Below are 18,882 nucleotides of genomic sequence, written 5' to 3'. Positions count from 1 at the left end.
AATGTTGGAAAAGGCTTATGGTGATTTTATTTATCGAAAACATAAGCTTACGAATGGTCGAGAGAACGTTGAAAACATGCCTCGTTCTGGACGGTTTTGACCTCTTCAACTGATGAAAATATTAAAAAAAAGTAAAGGATATGACGCTTGAAAATTGTCAGGCAAATGTTAGAGAAATGGAAAGATTTTAGTGGATATTTTGGATATGAAACACGTTCTTGCCCGACTCGCACCCATTAAGCTGAATTTTTTCACAAAGAGTACAGTAAACAGGTCTCTTTGAACATGCTTGATCGTGCGAATTCCGATCCCAGATTCATGGAAAGCATTATAACTGCCGATGAGATATGGGTTTATGAGTTTGACATGCAAATAAGTCAATAATCATCAGAATGGAGGGGAAAAACGAGCCGAAACCAAAAAACAACACGCCAAAACCTCTCAAAAAGCAAGGCCAAAGTCAAACGTAAAAATTTTGTACAATTTTCAGAAAATCATTGTCTTTAACGTCGACAACTACCCATGGTAGCGTGCTCTCCCACACAGCCAACCGTCATCTTCATCACGAGCAGCAGCACACTATGCATACCTACATACACATACATATTTATGTAAGTAATGTATGTAGTTATTTCAGCCTAACAGGTTTCTGCGTTGCTTCTGTACGATTCTCAATTCAATGTCTACTCAGTCAGTTGCCGGAATTCGTACGTGTCAGTCGAACATAGTCGCTAGTGCACAGTTAACAAAGTGTATTTCGACAAAAAAGCGAAGTTATTTTTTTTACCAAAAAGTGTAAAACTAAAAAAAAAATAAAATAAGTAATATTATTCACTACTTTGAGGGCTAAGAGAAAAGAAAAGCAGCGAAGCCATGCGTTTCAAGATCAGTCACACACTTTTCGTGTGCACTGTGTTGTTGTTGTGTGTGCTGCAGTGCGAATTTGCAGGTAAACAAAATAAAAAATCTGTACACAAAGCCTGCAAAGAGTTTCCAAAAAGCTACCTGTCAGAGAGAACAGTGTGGTGAGATGGCGAAAAATGCTTGTGAAATAAATTTCTTTGAAGTAAAAAAATAATCATAATTAATTAAAATAAAATAATGGAAAAATAAAAAAAATAATAATAAAAAAAAAAAAAATAATATAAAAAATAAAAATAAAAAAAAAAATTAAAAATAATATTGAAATTAAAAATATAAATATAGAAAATAAAAATTACTATATAATAAATAGTTTTAAAAATGAAAAAACCAAGCAAAAATAAAATAAAAATAAATTTAAAAAATTTAATATATGGACAAAGCAAGTTATAGTAATGAAAGTCAAAAACCAAAATAAAAACCTTATAATAAAAAATTTTAATTTTGAAAATTTTTGATGAATAAAAATTTCATGAAGAAACAGATAATAAAAAATTTTGGTTTTGAAGAGTTTTAATGAAGATTTCATGACTGTTTACCTCGTAATCTTTATTGGATTGACAAAATTTTCAAAAAAAAATCAAAATATAAAATATTATAAAAACAAAAATTTTTGAAAACAAAATTTTATATTTCGATTTTTTTCTGAAATTTTTTCTATTTGGATGAATTGAAATTATAAATTTTCGAATAAAATTAAAAATTCAGCAGAATAAATTTAAAATAATGAAATAATAATTTTTCGAAGAATAATAGCAAAGAAAATTTTGTGCTTTAGAAAAAACAAAAATTAAAAAAAAAAAATTTAAATTGAAAAATTTTTTTTTAAATTAAAAAAAATAAAAGTCTATATTTTAAAAATAAGAGAAGTTAAAGAATATATAATAAAAAATGTATATCAAAAAACTAAAATAAAAAGATTATAACCAAAAAAATTAATTTAAAAAATTTTTAATGAATATAACAAAATTTTGAAGCAACTTTGAAAAAATTAAAAAAAAAAAATAAATAAATGAAAAATTCTTAAAATTAGATGAGCTAAATCTCACTGAAGCTTTTTTTGAAATTTTTCTTATCTGAGTTTAATAAATAAAATATTTGTGTGTCAACGCTTATCTCCACATTCTGTTCCCTCGTACTTGTGTGCTAATTCCAGAAAAATAAATATTTGAATAAAAAATTAAATAAATTTTAATTAAATTTTTCTAGCCAGCTACAAGACCGAGATCGAGATAACTCCAGCGCCACCGGAAGAGCAGACAACAAAGAAGTCCGGCTTTTTTAGTCGGTGGTTTGGTGGTGGCGGTGATAAGACCACTACCACCACCACACCGTTGCCACCACGAAATGCGCCGGCCCCCACACCATCCCAACCAACGCTGAATGCACCGCGTGTACAACCAAACAACGCTGGCGCACAAAAGCCACCACCATTTTCCATTAACCCAAATGCGCCGCTATTGCCGCTGGGACCACGTCCTGACACACCTGAGTCATCGCCCTTCGGTGGCAATGGCTTGCAGCCACCACAGTGGCCACAGCCCACGCCGCAGTCATCAGCACAAACTCCAACCACACCAGTCGGTTTGCGTCCAACAGCCGGCGGCCCGCAGCAACAACGTCCACAAGCCGTACCGACGGCTACGAATTTTGGCGGTGCCGGTGGTTACGGCAATGCTGGTAATGTGAATAACTTTGGTCGTCCGGGTACCGCACAACCGAATTTGCCACCTGGTTTTTCACCATATCAACCACCTAAAGCCCAGCCATCTGGTTTGGATCTTAGCTATGGCGGTGGCGCACGTCCACAAGGTGGCACAGCCGGTCGTCCCGGTTTCGGTTTGGCACCATTGACCAGCACAACGACCACTACTAGTACCACAACCACGACAACAACAACAACACCAAAACCAAGTTCACCCGGCAGCGCTATAGGTTTGGATATGCGTAATGGTTTCGGCGGCATTGGTGTATCGTCCACGACCACTACACACCGTCCTTCGACAACAAAAGATGATTTCCCACCTTTGCCTCCACCACGTCGGCCTTCCGTGGGCAAAGAAGACTTCCCACCACTACCAACACCACGCACCCCTGGTAGCCCCACACCAGCTTCACCTCTACGACCTTCCTCACCTGGCGGTAGCGCACAACCCACACCAACCTTTTCCTGGGGTTCGCCCACACCAGCCTCACCATCACGTCCAGGTGGCGGTATCATAGCACCAGTTTCACCAACGCCAAGCAGTCCCACGCGTCCAGGTACTCCTGGCGCTGGTGGTTCTGGCGTTTCGTTTGTGCCACACGTACCCGGTCCCTCAACTACGGCAAGACCTGGTGCTGACAGCAGTGCCAGCGGTAGCTCAGTTGCTAGCGATGACGAAATACGCGCTCTAACTGAGCAGTTGTATGCTAAAGAGCAGAGCTTGTTAAATTTGGTGCATGTCAATCCACAGGGCAAGACGAGGTCGATTGATAGCACGGACGAGGCGCCGAATCCGTAAGTAGACTACAACAGAAGCAAGCTTTCAATTGTTAACTACAAGCTATTAACTTCTTCTCTCAATTCAGTCTCTTCGAAGTCGAACCTCGCGCCTATGATTCACCGACCGTCGCTAAAATGCGTGCACTTTTCGATAACTACGAAGAGGATACTCTGGCCAATGAACATGTGACCGTCAATGAGCGTCGCGAGGAGAATGAGTTCGTCGATGCAGTAATGGGCACGCAGGTCATGCGACAGGCTATGCTCTTCTTGCAGAACAAAGGTAAGTCATAAAATCTAAGCCGCTATTTACCATATATCACACAATACATTAACCTTATGCTTACTTATAGGCATTGTAACACCCGATCCAAAGACCCACCGCGATCTCGTTAAAGAGCTTTGGTTTACACAGTACTCGCGTGGACAGGGACGCATCGGTAGTTCGGGCTTTGAACATGTTTTCGTGCACGAAGTAAAGAATGGCACGCTGATTGGTCTACACAACTGGGTGTATTTCGCAGACGAGGAGAAAGCAGGCCGCCTGGACTATAAGGGTTATCTGCATCAAATCGATTTGGGCAATGTGAGTGCGAACGAAAACGAATCAATATTTGATATATATTTATGTTCTCTTCAATTCTGCAGAAAGCTAAAGTCCTGAAAGTACGCTTCAGTCATAAAGGTGTTAATAAACCGGTTAATGGTGTCTTTGCTGGAACCTCACCCGAATTGGAACTGGCTCTCTACACAGTATGCTTCCAGCTGCGCCCCGACCGCACATGTCCTGTGTCACTAGGCAACCAGCGCTTCGGCATTGTCACCTACACCTGGCGTTATCGTGGCAAGCATCTGATTGGCAGCGCCTTCCCCGAAATATAAAAACGTTCGTGAAAGCATATTATTTATACCCTTACGTTTGTACGAAAATGAGATTTCAAGTGTAGTTTAATTAGAAGGAACAAATAAACCAAAAAAAATATATTTTTTAAAGATTTGTTGTAACTTCATCTTCTATTATTAAATAAAAGTCACTTTTCGCAGCGGTGTATGTACTTACTGAATAGGAGTGTGTCTTTGCTTGAGATTTTCCCATAGTACGTACAGTACGAACCAAAATTTGTAATTTTAAGAGAAAGATTATACTTTAATATCTACAAAATTGCTGGTAGTTGTGCGTCCTTTTAAACTAACCTCAACTATTTTTTAGTGATTTCGTGCTCCTACATAAATTTTATATGAGAAATCAAGAGAAAAAAAAGGTTTAATATCTTGTAGATTGTTATAAATATCAAAGCGATCTCATCCTATGAGATTAAATCGCTACTGGTTACGGCTAGAAATCCTAGCTGTAAACTATTCCGTCTTACTTGGATGAGGGAACAGAAAGGTATAGATAGGAATGAGTTGGTAGATGAACTTGACCGCTCTGAAGTGGCTACCAACCCGATGGGAGTGAAACTTATCTGCTCTGTGGGGTTCACATAACATAAGAGAATCATTCCGGAAAGAGGAAAAGGTAGAGAAAGATAAGCAAGCAAAACTCCTACTGGGTTGGTACAACCTCAAGTGGTTCAAACTAATAATAAACCTTGCTTAAGACATATTTAGACTCCTCGTCTCAATAGATAACGGCCATTGCAGGCAAAAGAGGCAGCTATGTATAAATAATATGGAGATAATATGGAGGTGATATGGAGTGAAACTCCGGGACATCTGCTCCTAGAGTGTTTAGCAATCTTTGGACACAGAAGCAAGGCTCTGAGATTCACGTATTCTAACAGGGGACATATCGCCTCTTTAACACCTAGCAAAATTTTATAAGAAAGCTGGGCCTCAAATTCATATCGCAAGCTCTTAAATCGAGAACCAGAGAGCGAGCTAAAAGTTTTCCAAGTTGATAAAGTAGCGAAAACAGTCTTTAACTTGCTTGCGGTCAACATATAGAGGCACTCAAGCTTTTTAAGCCCAATTACCAAGCAGACGGCCTTCTATTTCCTGCACACGAGAGCTTTCTAGCTTTAAAATATGTCAGTGAGCTTTTTAAGCAGAGAATGAAGGTTTTGTTGGCTATGCTTGTTGGATGTGCTTTCAGAGTTAATCCATGTTCTGCCAGTAACATATAGAACCCTATGTAACAAGGATGGTGGTAAACGATACTATACAGAAGGAACCTAGTATTAAAGCTTTGGGTCTCCATAGACATAACTTTCGGAACTTGTGACACACCAAATATTTACAATAAATTTCCGGCGGAAAGCTGTTACCACTTTTTGTGGAAAAGTGCTGAGAAAGCAGTACTGGCTTCTAAGCGCGGTAACGCAGTTTATAGAGATTTAAATGCCGTTGAAATAACAGCACTTCACACTTTCGAAAACATATTTTCTTGTAGAAAATAAAACATTTTTAAAAACTATAAATTATTTACAACTTTAACACTCAATTAATAACGAAAATAATAAATAATTTGCCAGAACAGCTGACTTGCCGAAATAAACGAACAGCAAATGACAGCTGTCAAAACAACTAGTAAACAAAGTGTTCGATACTCGCTGCTTTGCATTTTCGCTGCCAGGCATATTCGCCGCATTGGCTGTATCGAACTATGGCCATCTCGGTCGCACGCACAGTGTAAACAAAAACGCGGAACCAGTTTTCCAGTGTTGCTATTGTGCGCGGTCAGCGGTGGGCACATACAAACCTACATGTATGCGTGTACAAATAGTAGTGAAAACTATCGGCAAATGCGTCGGGATATACAAATGTGGGAAAAATGCAGGCAATCGCTGGCTGAGCAAAAGAGTTTCAAAGCGGTCGCCGTCGTGTACGAACGTAAAACGAGCGTGAGCGCGTAGCGAGTGCGCCAGCGAAAAAGAAGAATAATCATTACTAATAAGCATATTGCAGACAAATATAAAAATATTTGTTGATAAATATCAGAAAAATAGCATTAAATAAAGCAGTGTTTGCAACAAAGTGTAAGTTTTTTTGCTTTCGGAAAACAAATAACAAGTTTGTGAGGCAAAGGCTGTGAACGAAAAGCAGCAGCAGCGTACGCTTGTGCGGCAGAACGTTGGCGTCGCAGCTCTCGACGCAGTTATTCTAACGAAATCGAACGATTTTTATGAAAGTAAATCATGTGAGAATGCGTTTAGTGATAGTAAAAACTGTGTAAGCAGCAGCGAAAATAGTGTAAGTTTCCTACAGCAACAATAATAATAACAAATAGTTTAGAAAAGTGTGGTGCGTTTGTTGTTTTTGCTGCTTTGTGCATTTCAAAGTGTAAACACAATGGCTACGACAGACTGCAGCGGCACGACAGTGAACTGAAAACGTCGTTGTTCATCTTACTACATGTACATTTTGAGAAGCAACAACAACACAATGGCCGGCATGTACACAAAACAACGCAGTTGTCCATTTTGCATGTACACAATTTCGTTGTGGCCATACTAATACCTTTCACTTCAATGAAATTTTAATATTTTGTTCAAAGTGAAATTTTTATGCAAAAAATAAGTAAATAGGTAAATATTTTTGCTTTAAATTATCACTTGTTATTACAAATGATATAATAGAGCTATAATATAGCTATTTTATGCTTTTATTTGTAAAATAACATCAAGTTTGTTAGAGCTGTGAATAATTTTACATTTTACATATTAGTGGCATCACCACTCTACCTCCTCTTTCTATCTTCCATTCTACTGTCAACTCTACTGTCGTCCCACTGTCGTTGGCAAAAATAGGAGCAAATTGAAGTTAGCGGGAACGGCAATTGTCGGCCTGCAGTCGTGTAGTTGTGCAGCTGTCAAAATAACACTGCCCATAAGAACGTGTGTATTTTAATATTTGACAGATGTAGTTTGCAGTCTGTCGTAGCCATTGTGTTTACACTTTCAGCTGTCCAACTGGCAGCGTAGAAGCAGCGCTGCAGCAGTCATTAGTGTGAGTGTGTGTGTGTGTGTAAGCACAAGATGTGTGGGTAGTATGTGAGGGGAGAGGAATGCAGTTGTGCGACTGTCAGTGGTTGATTGCAGCATGAATTGGAATTAATTTGGTAAAGCACAAGAAAAATTGATGGATTATGAACATGGGTACCATTTTTTTGAGAAAAATTAAAAAAAAACATTTACAAAAATTCTGTCAAATTTTTTAATTATATTATTTTTCCTACATACTATATACAATTGTATGAAAAATACTAGAATAAAAAAAAAATTAAATAATATTATCGAGTGGACAATTATGGACAAAAAATTGGCTTAAAAAGCATATAATTATAACAAAAACAATAAAAATAATAAATGGAAAAATACTATACAGTGAAATTCCTCAATACGGATAGTCGTTAAACTCGCACATCTCCCATAACCGGACAAATTTCATGAATATTGATGAATGAATTATGAGCTTTATATGTTGACAGCTCCATATGCGGGCAAAAACACCGCCACGGTGGGTGTCCAGTTATGAGGGATTTCACTATACAGTAGAGGCCCGCTAATCCGGATCAATTAAAACCGGTCCCTATCCGGAATATAAGGAAATCCGGATTACCAAAAAATATTTATAAATTTCTATTTGTTTATTATAACAAATAATACAGCTGTTTCAAAAAAAAACAAAAAAAAACTTAAATCAATAAAGCATAAAAGCGAATGTAGTGAATAATAAACATGTGATCCGTATTAGAGAATACGGATAGAGAATTTCGGTCCGGATTACAAGGGACATAATAGAAATTTTGAGTTTTTTAACCCTCTCCGGATTACAGTGGAATCCGGATTAGGCCATGTCCGGATTAGCGCGCCTCTACTGTATATGTATTTAATTGTTACATGAGAATTTATACGTTAAAAAATATACACTACGCGAATTGCATAAAAAGCATAAACAAAAAAATTAAAAAAAATACAAAACTGAAAATGTGAATGGAAAAATAATATAAAAAATATTTTGAATCTAAAAATAGATAAAAATTAGTAAAACACAAAATTTTTTTTAAAATAAACTAATAAAAAAATTGATAAAATAATATTATTTAGTATTTTTAAAAACTTAACAAAAAACGATCGAAATTTGAAAAAAAAAATTGTTTATAAAAATGTACTTTTTATTTCTACAACAAAAAATCGAAAAAATTCAACGTATGTATATCTCATTGAAAAATTAAAAAAAAACCATAAAGAATAGGCTGACTAGTTATTTCGAAAATCAAATACTCTTCTTCGTATACGCAAATGTTTAAAAGTAATTTTTTTTTTTTCAAAGTAAAAATTTTTAAAATTCATAACTGCAAAATTTTTCATATTGAGTCGAAATAAGAAAAATCGCGTTATTTTGCTTCAAATAACAAAAAAAATGTTTCGCACCCATAAGAATGTAAATTTTGGATGGAATGAACACACCTGTATATTAAAATAATATTTACAAAAATTTAGTGGAAAAATAATAAAAAAAAAATATTTTAAATTTAAAATGTAAAAACATAATTAAAAAAATTATCATATAATCTAAAACGACTTTTAGATAAACTAAAAAATTGATATTTAACAACTGAGAATTGTAGTGGCATACTTTTTTTACTTTAATCTACATAATTCTAAATGATACCTAAATACAGTGTTTTCCAATAAGAGTGGTATGATTTCTTTTCAAAAAAAAACAAAAAACAGCAATTGTTATGGAAATTCAAATTATTTTCATTTAATGTGAAATAAAATATATACAATTAATTTCTGCATACATATAAAATCTTTCAAATGGCCCCGACAACTTCTTTTGCAGGAACGAGTTCGTTGAATTTTCAGGTACTTTTTCCACCAAATCAAGTCATATGTCATGAATAGCGCGTTCAATATTGATTATATTGCTATTATAAAGCTTGCAGAGAGTCTCGTTTATTGCTAAAGACCAAAGACTTCAACTAATCACACAAGAAGTAAACTAATGGTGCTAAATCATAACTTCTTGCAGGCCATTCAATGTCATAATTTCTTGAAATAATCGAGTCTCCAAACTTTTCTCGCAATAATACGGTTGTCGCACGTGCAGTGTGGCACGTAGCCCTGACTTTTCGGAACCAGCTGTTGTCAAGATCAACGTCTGCCAATTGTGACCATAAAAAGTTGATTATCAGCGATCTATACCGCTCTCCATTGACAGTAACGGTGTCACCAATTTCATTTCGAAAGAAGTAAGGATGATACCACCAGGCCAAAAACCACACCAAACTGTCAATTTAGGTGAATGTAATGGTTGTTCATAAATAATTTGTGGATTTTCTTTGCACCAGTATTGACGACTTTGTTCATTTACCGCACCACTCATATGAAAGTGAGCTTCATCGGAGAAGATGATTTGCTTAAAAAAATTGTAATCATTTTCAAGTCGTTGCAAGGCAAAATCAGCAAATTCATGACGTTTGCGGTAGTCCAATGGTTTCAGTTCTTGAGTGAGACCAATTTTATATGGATGCAAGCCCAAATCGTTTCTCAAAATACGCCAGATTGTGGTTTGAGACCGTACCAATTCTTCAGAACGGCTTGGAAGGAAAATGACAAGTTTCGAGCTACAGCAACATTTGTCTGAACGGCAGTAATATTTTGATTACTTCGGGCGGTTCTTTGTCTTATTGGCGTTTGAATAATATGTAAAGAAAATGTACGCTCAAAATTTTCAACAATTCGACGAATGAAAAGCACAGGTGTACTATTATTACGACCATAAAAGGGCAAAAGCGCACGAAAAGTTGCAATTGGAGAACGATTATTTTAATAATAAAATTTAATCATTTGTAAATGTGATTCTTGCGTATATCTTTCATGAACTTGTAAACATTACCGAATACAATGAAAAATTATAGATCATTTCATTTCAAAAATGGCCGAAACGACACTTAGAAATCATATTATTCTTATTAGAAAACCGGGTAATAAAAAAAAATGCTGTAATTGGAGTGGAAAAATAATATAAAACATATTTTTAAATCCAAAAAAATTCAAAAAAATAAAAAAAATTAAATTATTTTAAACCTAAAAAAGTTACATCGAAGCTTTGAAAATTAAAAATTAGATTTCAAAAATAAAAAAAATATTTTTTTTTTAATTTAAAAAAGAATATCCACAACTTAACCATGGCAAAATTGTATTCATAAATGGATTGGTTGATTTAAATGGTATGTTCATATGTACATACATATATGTTTGTATCTATATCAGCATCCCAAGACTCTAAAAGAGATCAACTGGAGTAGCTCATCGGAAACCCACTTGAATTATCGGGTAGTCGAAAAAGTCTTTTCGTATTTCTAATCACATTTCAACTTATTTTTTTATATATATACAAATAAATATGTAAAGAAATATGTAACATTTTGGTCGAGCACTTTATGCCATCTTTCCGATAGAGACATTATTCCATCGGTGTAAAATTATCATCAGTGTAAATCGAAATTTCCAGAACGGTAGCGACCGAACCATTGTTGTGCTACACGAACTGATACAGCAACGTCTCTGTAAACTTCACAAATTTCATTGGTGGCTTGCTTGCCATTCTTCCCTTTTTTTATATAAAAATTCCAAAATATAGTGAATTCCTTCATTACTTTCACTCATTTTTGAATAGCAGTATGTTTTTTTTTTGACTTCCCTTAATTTAATTTTTTTTTGGTTAAATGCAGCTTAAAATCTCACTTTTCCAGCACTATATGGTATGATACAATGCGATTGGTAGCGCTGGAGATATACGACTGCAACGACCACTATTGACAAAATACGAAAAGACTTTTTCGACTACCCAATATAATATTAAAATAAAAAAAACTTCCCATTATCAAAATCCGAAAAGAATTAACATACATTGTGACAAAAAAGTACCCGGAAATCGTAAAGAAAATAAAAATTGTAAACAAAACGCAAAATATTTAATTATTCATCAATATTTATTTTGTGAAATATCATTTACCCGGGGAATTTAAATTACAATTCCCGGTACTTTTTTGTCACAATTAACATCGAGTTGTGTATGTATGTATGTATGTATGTATGTCAAAAAACTTCTTTACGCCTTTGTTTACTTTCAAAGCAAGCCGGCACTTGTTTACTCAAGTGTTCGCAATTGCGATCGTTATGAAAATAGATCAGAAATTAAAAAGAATTAAGCAGATTTCGAAGACGCTTCGCATATAAAGCGCCGACTACTGGTGGCACACGCGCTGGAAGCTTTTAGTTAGGTACATACGTATGTACATATATATATGTATAAAATTATATACATATATATATATATATAACTTGATATGTATATACAAAAACACTTTTGTATATCTAATAAAATGTAAAATATATATGCATATATGTGTATGTACTCACCTGTATATTCCAATATGTATATACATACATACATATGTATGTATGACGTAAATGTAAATGTAAGCAAGCACTCATCGTATTTCAATTGTTGCTCAAGTGGTTTGCCTCGACGCTCCTACATTTATGCCGGCAAACAGTTCACTTTTTCACTAAGAGCAAACCTAAAAGATAATAAAAAAAATGTATGTAGAAAATAACTTAGTATGCAGGTACCGAACTTGAAATGTTCATTGTTTGAGTAAGTTAGATAAATGAGTAATGAGCAACTGAAATAAAGATTTATAGTAAAACAAAAAACAAATTATAGTAAAAAATAAATCATACATTACACATAAGCAAGAATGATGATGTAAAAAAATGAGATGACATTAAATTAAATTCAAGGGAAGTTAAAAATTATAAAGCTACACAGAGTATGAGAGCGATATATAATATGAGTTTATATCTAAAGAAACAAAAACTTTTAATAAATGGAGGCTAAGTAAAAAAACAAAATAGTTTAAAAACAAATATGTATTACAAAAAAAATTATTTAAAAAAATTTCGAATTCTTTTTTTACGAAAATTTTTTTTTAATAATTTTTTAAAAATAATTTTTAAAAATAATTCTTTAAAAATAATTTAAAAAAATATTACAAAAAAAAATATTTAAAATTTCGAATTCTTTTTACGAAAAATTTTGTTTAAAACTTTTTAATAATTTGTTTTTAATAAATTTTTATAATTTTTTAATATTTTTCTTAAATATTTTTTTATAATTTTTGTTTTTAATATTTTTTTTTTGAATTTAATTTTTACGAATTTTTTTAATTTTTATTTTTTAATTATTAAGCAATGTTTTATATAAAATGGAGTTGAAACCAAAAATATGTATAGAACCTGTTTTAAACAAAATAAAACTAAAATAATAATAATGAACTTAGACATATTCAAAAGCAAAATATAAAAAATTCATTTGTTTCAAATACTTTTTTAAGATTTAATTGAAAAAAAAAAATAAGTCAAACTAAAAACATTATAACAGCAAATAAATAAATTTTTAAATTTTTTATTTTATTTTTTTTTATTTTTATTTTATATTTATTTTTATTTTTTTATTATTTTTTTTAATACTTTTATTGTAAATTGCATAATTTTTTAGTTTCTATGTAGTTTTTTTAAATTTTGTTCTATAATTGCTTCTTTTTTCATTTGAATTCGTAGTAATTTTTATTCTTAATGCAACATATTGTTTGGTTTGGTTATTTTTATTTTTACTTTATTTATTATTTATTTTACTTTATTATTTTTTTTTTTATTTTTTTAACCTTTTTTATTTTATTTGTTATTTTTTTTATTTTATTATAATTTTTTTATTTTTTAATTTTATTTTATAATTTTTTTTTATTTTTATTTTTTATTTTTTTTATTTTTTTTATTTTTTTTATTTTTCCATATTTTTTTATATTTTTTTTCTTTTAATTTATTTATTTTTTTTAATTCATTTTTAATATTCAATTTCGAATTAAATCGAAATCGATGTTCAAACAGTATTCAACGTGATTTGTATAGCCGTACATTCACTTAATATCGGGTGATTTTTTAAGAGCTTGATAACTTTTTTTAAAAAAAAAACGCATAAAATTTGCAAAATCTCATCGGTTCTTTATTTGAAACGTTAGATTGGTTCATGACATTTACTTTTTGAAGATAATTTCATTTAAATGTTGACCGCGGCTGCGTCTTAGGTGGTCCATTCGAAAGTCCAATTTTGGGCAACTTTTTCGAGCATTTCGGCCGGAATAGCCCGAATTTCTTCGGAAATGTTGTCTTCCAAAGCTGGAATAGTTGCTGGCTTATTTCTGTAGACTTTAGACTTGACGTAGCCCCACAAAAAATAGTCTAAAGGCGTTAAATCGCTTGGTGGCCAACTTACGGGTCCATTTCTTGAGATGAATTGTTCTCCGAAGTTTTCCCTCAAAATGGCCATAGAATCGCGAGCTGTGTGGCATGTAGCGCCATCTTGTTGAAACCACATGTCAACCAAGTTCAGTTCTTCCATTTTTGGCAACAAAAAGTTTGTTAGCATCGAACGATAGCGATCGCCATTCACCGTAACGTTGCGTCCAACAGCATCTTTGAAAAAATACGGTCCAATGATTCCACCAGCGTACAAACCACACCAAACAGTGCATTTTTCGGGATGCATGGGCAGTTCTTGAACGGCTTCTGGTTGCTCTTCACCCCAAATGCGGCAATTTTGCTTATTTACGTAGCCATTCAACCAGAAATGAGCCTCATCGCTGAACAAAATTTGTCGATAAAAAAGCGAATTTTCTGCCAACTTTTCTAGGGCCCATTCACTGAAAATTCGACGTTGTGGCAGATCGTTCGGCTTCAGTTCTTGCACGAGCTGTATTTTATACGGTTTTACACCAAGATCTTTGCGTAAAATCTTCCATGTGGTCGAATAACACAAACCCAGTTGCTGCGAACGGCGACGAATCGACATTTCACGGTCTTCAGCCACACTCTCAGAAACAGACGCAATATTCTCTTCTGTACGCACTGTACGCATTCGTGTGGTTGGTTTAATGTCCAATAAAGTAAACTGAGTGCGAAACTTGGTCACAATCGCATTAATTGTTTGCTCACTTGGTCGATTATGTAGACCATAAATCGGACGTAAAGCGCGAAACACATTTCGAACCGAACACTGATTTTGGTAATAAAATTCAATGATTTGCAAGCGTTGCTCGTTAGTAAGTCTATTCATGATGAAATGTCAAAGCATACTGAGCATCTTTCTCTTTGACACCATGTCTGAAATCCCACGTGATCTGTCAAATACTAGTGCATGAAAATCCTAACCTCAAAAAAATCACCCGATATATGTACATTTGTGTTTGCTGCTATGTGTGTGTGTGCGCACATCATGTTTACTTAAGAGTATTTATGCCACACCAACAACCATATCAGTATAATTTTACACCAAATAGATTGATTAGTTATCGAATGGTTAAATCATTAATTACAGTAACAGTGTATAAATAGCAATTAACCCCTAACTACTTAATAAATGTGTAACAACAATAAGAACAAACACAATTACAATGCATTAAACACGGCGTGCCCGGGGCAAATAAAAACAAGCAAAGTGCCTATGAAAATAAAACAACAACGAATTTAATCTTATCACTTAAGCCCCGCACTACTTGCAACGCATAATTAACTGACGACAACAACAACGAAAACAATAAAAGTAACAACAACAATGAAAAGCAGGCAATAGCAGGGCATCAAGTGGGCAGTAAATTTCCGACAGTTCTCAACGAAAGAACCAAAACAGTTATTTACATACATACATAGTATGATTGAGTTGTGTGTGTGTGCGTGTGTGAGTGGTTGTAGGGGAACGGGCAGCTGAAGTGTTTCGCTGCACTTCAAAAGCGTGTTTACAAGCGTTGTTTTTGCTAGTGTAATTATTTTTGTAAAGAATTTTGTTGTTGTTGTAGAATTTGTTATTGTTGTTGTCGAGCTGTGACGTCAATCTCATGTATGCAAGAAGCCAATAAGTTACATTCCCCCAAGCACGCAGCACTCACACATTTGTTTGTGTAATGTAATAAGTTCTATATACACACATAAGTGCATATGTATGTATATGTACGTATATATACATAATTCATGTGCTTGTCTCACTCTGCGCACGCAGCAGCTGCATAATTGAAGTCAATACGTCAAATTATTAATTATAAATCATTAATAAATTGGGAAATTAATTGCGCGCACAGTCAGTCAGCAGCTCACTCAGTGCGACAACAGCAACAATTTACTTTGTACGCTAGCCAAAGCAAGCAGGCGGCTAACCAAAACCAATTAACCAGCTCAAGACTTGACTTTGCTTAATCTAAGCAATTAACACCAAGTTACAAAGCCTGAATAAACATGCACATGCACACACATATACATACGTAAGGAGTTTGTGTATGTATGTGAGGTGTACAGCGTTACCAACTTTCGATTATGGCTATCAACTAATAGCAGATTTTATTAGACAGTTTATTGCTTTTAATGCTCAATGTGTTAATTTTTTTTGTTGTAATTTTGTTGTTGTAATTTTTGTTGGTATTCTTTTGATATGACTTATGTTCAATTTAAAATTTAAAATGCTCACAGTTTTTTCTTCCTCCATTTGTTGTTGTAATTTTGTTTTGCAATAATCCTGCTGTTGTATTTATTTTTTTATTGTTATTTTTCCGTTATATGTTTTCTAATTTTTTACTGATTTTTTTATTTCTCTCTTTGTTGTTGTCTTTTCATTTCTAATTTTGTTGCTGCAATTGTTTTATTGTTGTTATGTTTCTGTCATTATATATTTGTTGTTGTATATATTTTGCTGAAATTTTTTTCTTTCACCTTTTGTTTTTGTAACTTTTTTGCTGATTTTGTTTTCCTGCTTTTGTTGTTGTAATAAGTAATTGATATACATCATCTGCTGTACATTTTTGTTGTTGTAATTTACTTCCGTATATTTTTGTTTTTCCTTTTTGTATCTTTCTTTTTTAATTTATTGCTGTAATTTTTAATTATTTTTCGTCTTTTGTTCTAATTATTATTTTTAATTTTTTTGTTGTAATTTACTTCCGAATAGTTTTCTTCTTCCCTTTGTTTTTTTTTAATTTGTTGTAATTTTTCAAAGTTTTTCAAGTTTTGTTGTTGTAATTTTCTTCCGAATATTTTTCTCCTTCCTTTTGTATTTTATTTTAATTTGTTGTAATTTTTAATAGTTTTTAAATTTTTTCCTATTATATTCATATAGTTTTATAATTTTTCCTATTTTTGTTGTTTTTTTGTTATGTTCTTGTTGTTGTAATATTCTTGCAGTAAATTTTTTTTTTATTGTTTTTGCTGTTTTATTTGTGTTGCAAATTTCTGCTGACACTTTTTCTCTGTTATCTATCACCCACTTCTTTCTCCTCATTCAGCAGACATTGTCGCCGTCTTCGCTGCCGTTCCAGTGATAATTAGCAGTTAATTGGGTATATTAATATTAACGAAAATAAGTCAATTGTTAAGTGTGTTAAGTGAAATAAATTTCATTGTCAATAAAAGCAAGTCCATAATGGGTATCAATAAAGGGAATTACGGCAGTAGGCGATAAATGTTGTTCGGCTGACAGGCAGTTGAAGTGTGTTGTTGTTTGTCGTATATATCGCTGTCTAAATAAAGACTTTCAGTTAGATATATGATGTGCATAAGCAGTACTTATAGCATGTGAGGAGTTTCCTATATGGCAATAATTCGCACTGTTTACAAACTTTCGAGTTTCAATAGGCTTGTGGATATGCCTTGTTTTTTTTCTGAGCACTAAATAGATTTAAAAATTTTTGTGGTTTTGCATTCAAAATGAATTTTTTGTTAAATCTTTCGCAGCTAAGAAGTTTTAAATTTTTTTGAATTTATTTTTATTATTTCCGATAGAAAATATATTTTTTTTATTTTTTATTTGAAAAAAAAAGTTTTACAAAAATGCAAACGTTTAGATATCTAGAATTAGAGTCTATAAAATGTCTTATTTTATTCAAAGAAAGTGGCATTTCTCATTTCATAAATAATTCGCATGGACTACTTAGAAAAAAAAATGGACATAGTAGGGTGAAACATACACAAAGCTTTTTTCTCTGAATGAACTCAATGATTTACTACGAAATCAAGTTAGGAAAGAAAACACAATTTTTAAAAGCGTTGGACGTTTGAAAGATATTGCTTTAGCGACATTTGTAAAAAAAAAATCCGTACTTAGTATGGATATGTTAAAAAGGTGGAATAGTTGACGGTCCTCAAACACAGGATATAATGAAATATACAGTTTATATTAAGGCTATCACTCGTCTGGAAATAGAAGTTCGGAAAAGTGTGGTGTTGATAGTCGAATATTTCCCAAGTAAGGCACCTGGTACCAAATTACGAAGAAATTGCGCAAAGTATGCTGACAAATAACCAAATAACAAATTGTAGTAATAAATATGGAGAGTGGTTCAACCAGGATATAAAATAATATAGGAAAGATATCAATGAAAAGATGAAAGATATCAAGTTGATGGGGATGTCACATAATGGCCGATTACTGCAAGTTCTTAAAAAATATTGTCGATTGGAAAATTATTAAGTAAGCGTTTTATTGATTTTATTGAATTACGAGTATAACACAAGCTTTTGACATTTGTTTTTCTGTTGCCTTCACACAAATATATACAAAATCGATCTCAGGTTAGATTATGTTAATCTGGTAGGTCAATAATCTAAGCATGAAGTAGTTTTATTCCTTACCGAAACCAGATAGAGCTCAGTTACTATGAAGAGGAGTAGTCGATCTTACATATAGGGCAACAAAACGTAGAGATTTTACAATATATCTCAAGTAGAGATTACGTACAATATATCTCAAGAATTAATAATACAGTATTGGAGTTGAAAATATCTAAAGTTGTTTACACGAAAAATTAAAAATAAAATAAAATTTAATTCAAAATTAGACTTATGTTGAATCAAGACTGAGGTTATTTGTTCATATATGTATTACGATTAAATTCTTTTAAATTTATTGAGTAATCTATTCTATTGAGATGGCTCAAATTATTCCTATCCATTTTGAGATTTGTTGTGTCTTTTTTAAATAAATATATGAATGATCTCACTTATATTACTTTTAAGCCGTTCGGCTCTTTGTCCAAAATTAAATTTTTTGGTAGTCGAAGTTGTGTCCAGTTTTAAAATGATGTTTTGCTAACGCAGTTTTTTGGGGTTTTGAAAAATTGAGCTGATTTCAGTCATACTTTGGTAAATTATTTTTTGTAGGAGCTGCCTTGTCTGATGTACTACGTACTATTTTCCACACTCACTTGGCATTTTTATACCTTTTTGGATCCTATCTACTTGTATTGCACGATATACATATCTACTCGTATAAGTCCTTTGAATAAGTTGCAAAGTTGGCCAATTGTTTTCAAATTATAAAACGCAGATCTCCACTTCGTTTCTTCAAACCATTTTGATAAATTGTACGGCCAAAAATAATATAAAAGAATGTTTGTAGAAGTAGAATTTTGTTGTTTCATT

At 32.9% G+C, this 18,882-nt stretch overlaps 2 protein-coding genes across 2 annotated transcripts in view; both read left to right on the top strand.

Annotated features, from left to right (window-relative positions):
* Positions 1 to 696: 696 nt before the first annotated feature.
* Positions 697 to 4,401, top strand: LOC120775133 (poly(U)-specific endoribonuclease homolog). The gene is made up of 5 exons (XM_040105163.1): positions 697 to 949; positions 2,131 to 3,421; positions 3,493 to 3,689; positions 3,760 to 3,992; positions 4,055 to 4,401. Exons 1-5 carry the CDS (start codon positions 874 to 876, stop codon positions 4,286 to 4,288), a joined length of 2,031 nt encoding a protein of 676 aa, XP_039961097.1. The 5' UTR covers positions 697 to 873; the 3' UTR covers positions 4,289 to 4,401.
* Positions 4,402 to 6,236: 1,835 nt separating this feature from the next.
* Positions 6,237 to 18,882, top strand: part of LOC120776124 — a 169,192-nt gene continuing 156,546 nt past the window's right edge. Inside the window, exon 1 of the mRNA XM_040106652.1 lies at positions 6,237 to 6,598. The gene's annotated coding sequence lies outside the window, so the exon portion shown is untranslated. The remainder of the gene's footprint in view (positions 6,599 to 18,882) is intronic.

Source organism: Bactrocera tryoni, chromosome 4 (assembly GCF_016617805.1).
Source record: "Bactrocera tryoni isolate S06 chromosome 4, CSIRO_BtryS06_freeze2, whole genome shotgun sequence".
Taxonomy (NCBI): Eukaryota; Metazoa; Arthropoda; class Insecta; order Diptera; family Tephritidae; genus Bactrocera; species Bactrocera tryoni.
This window is presented reverse-complemented; position numbering and strand designations above follow the sequence as displayed.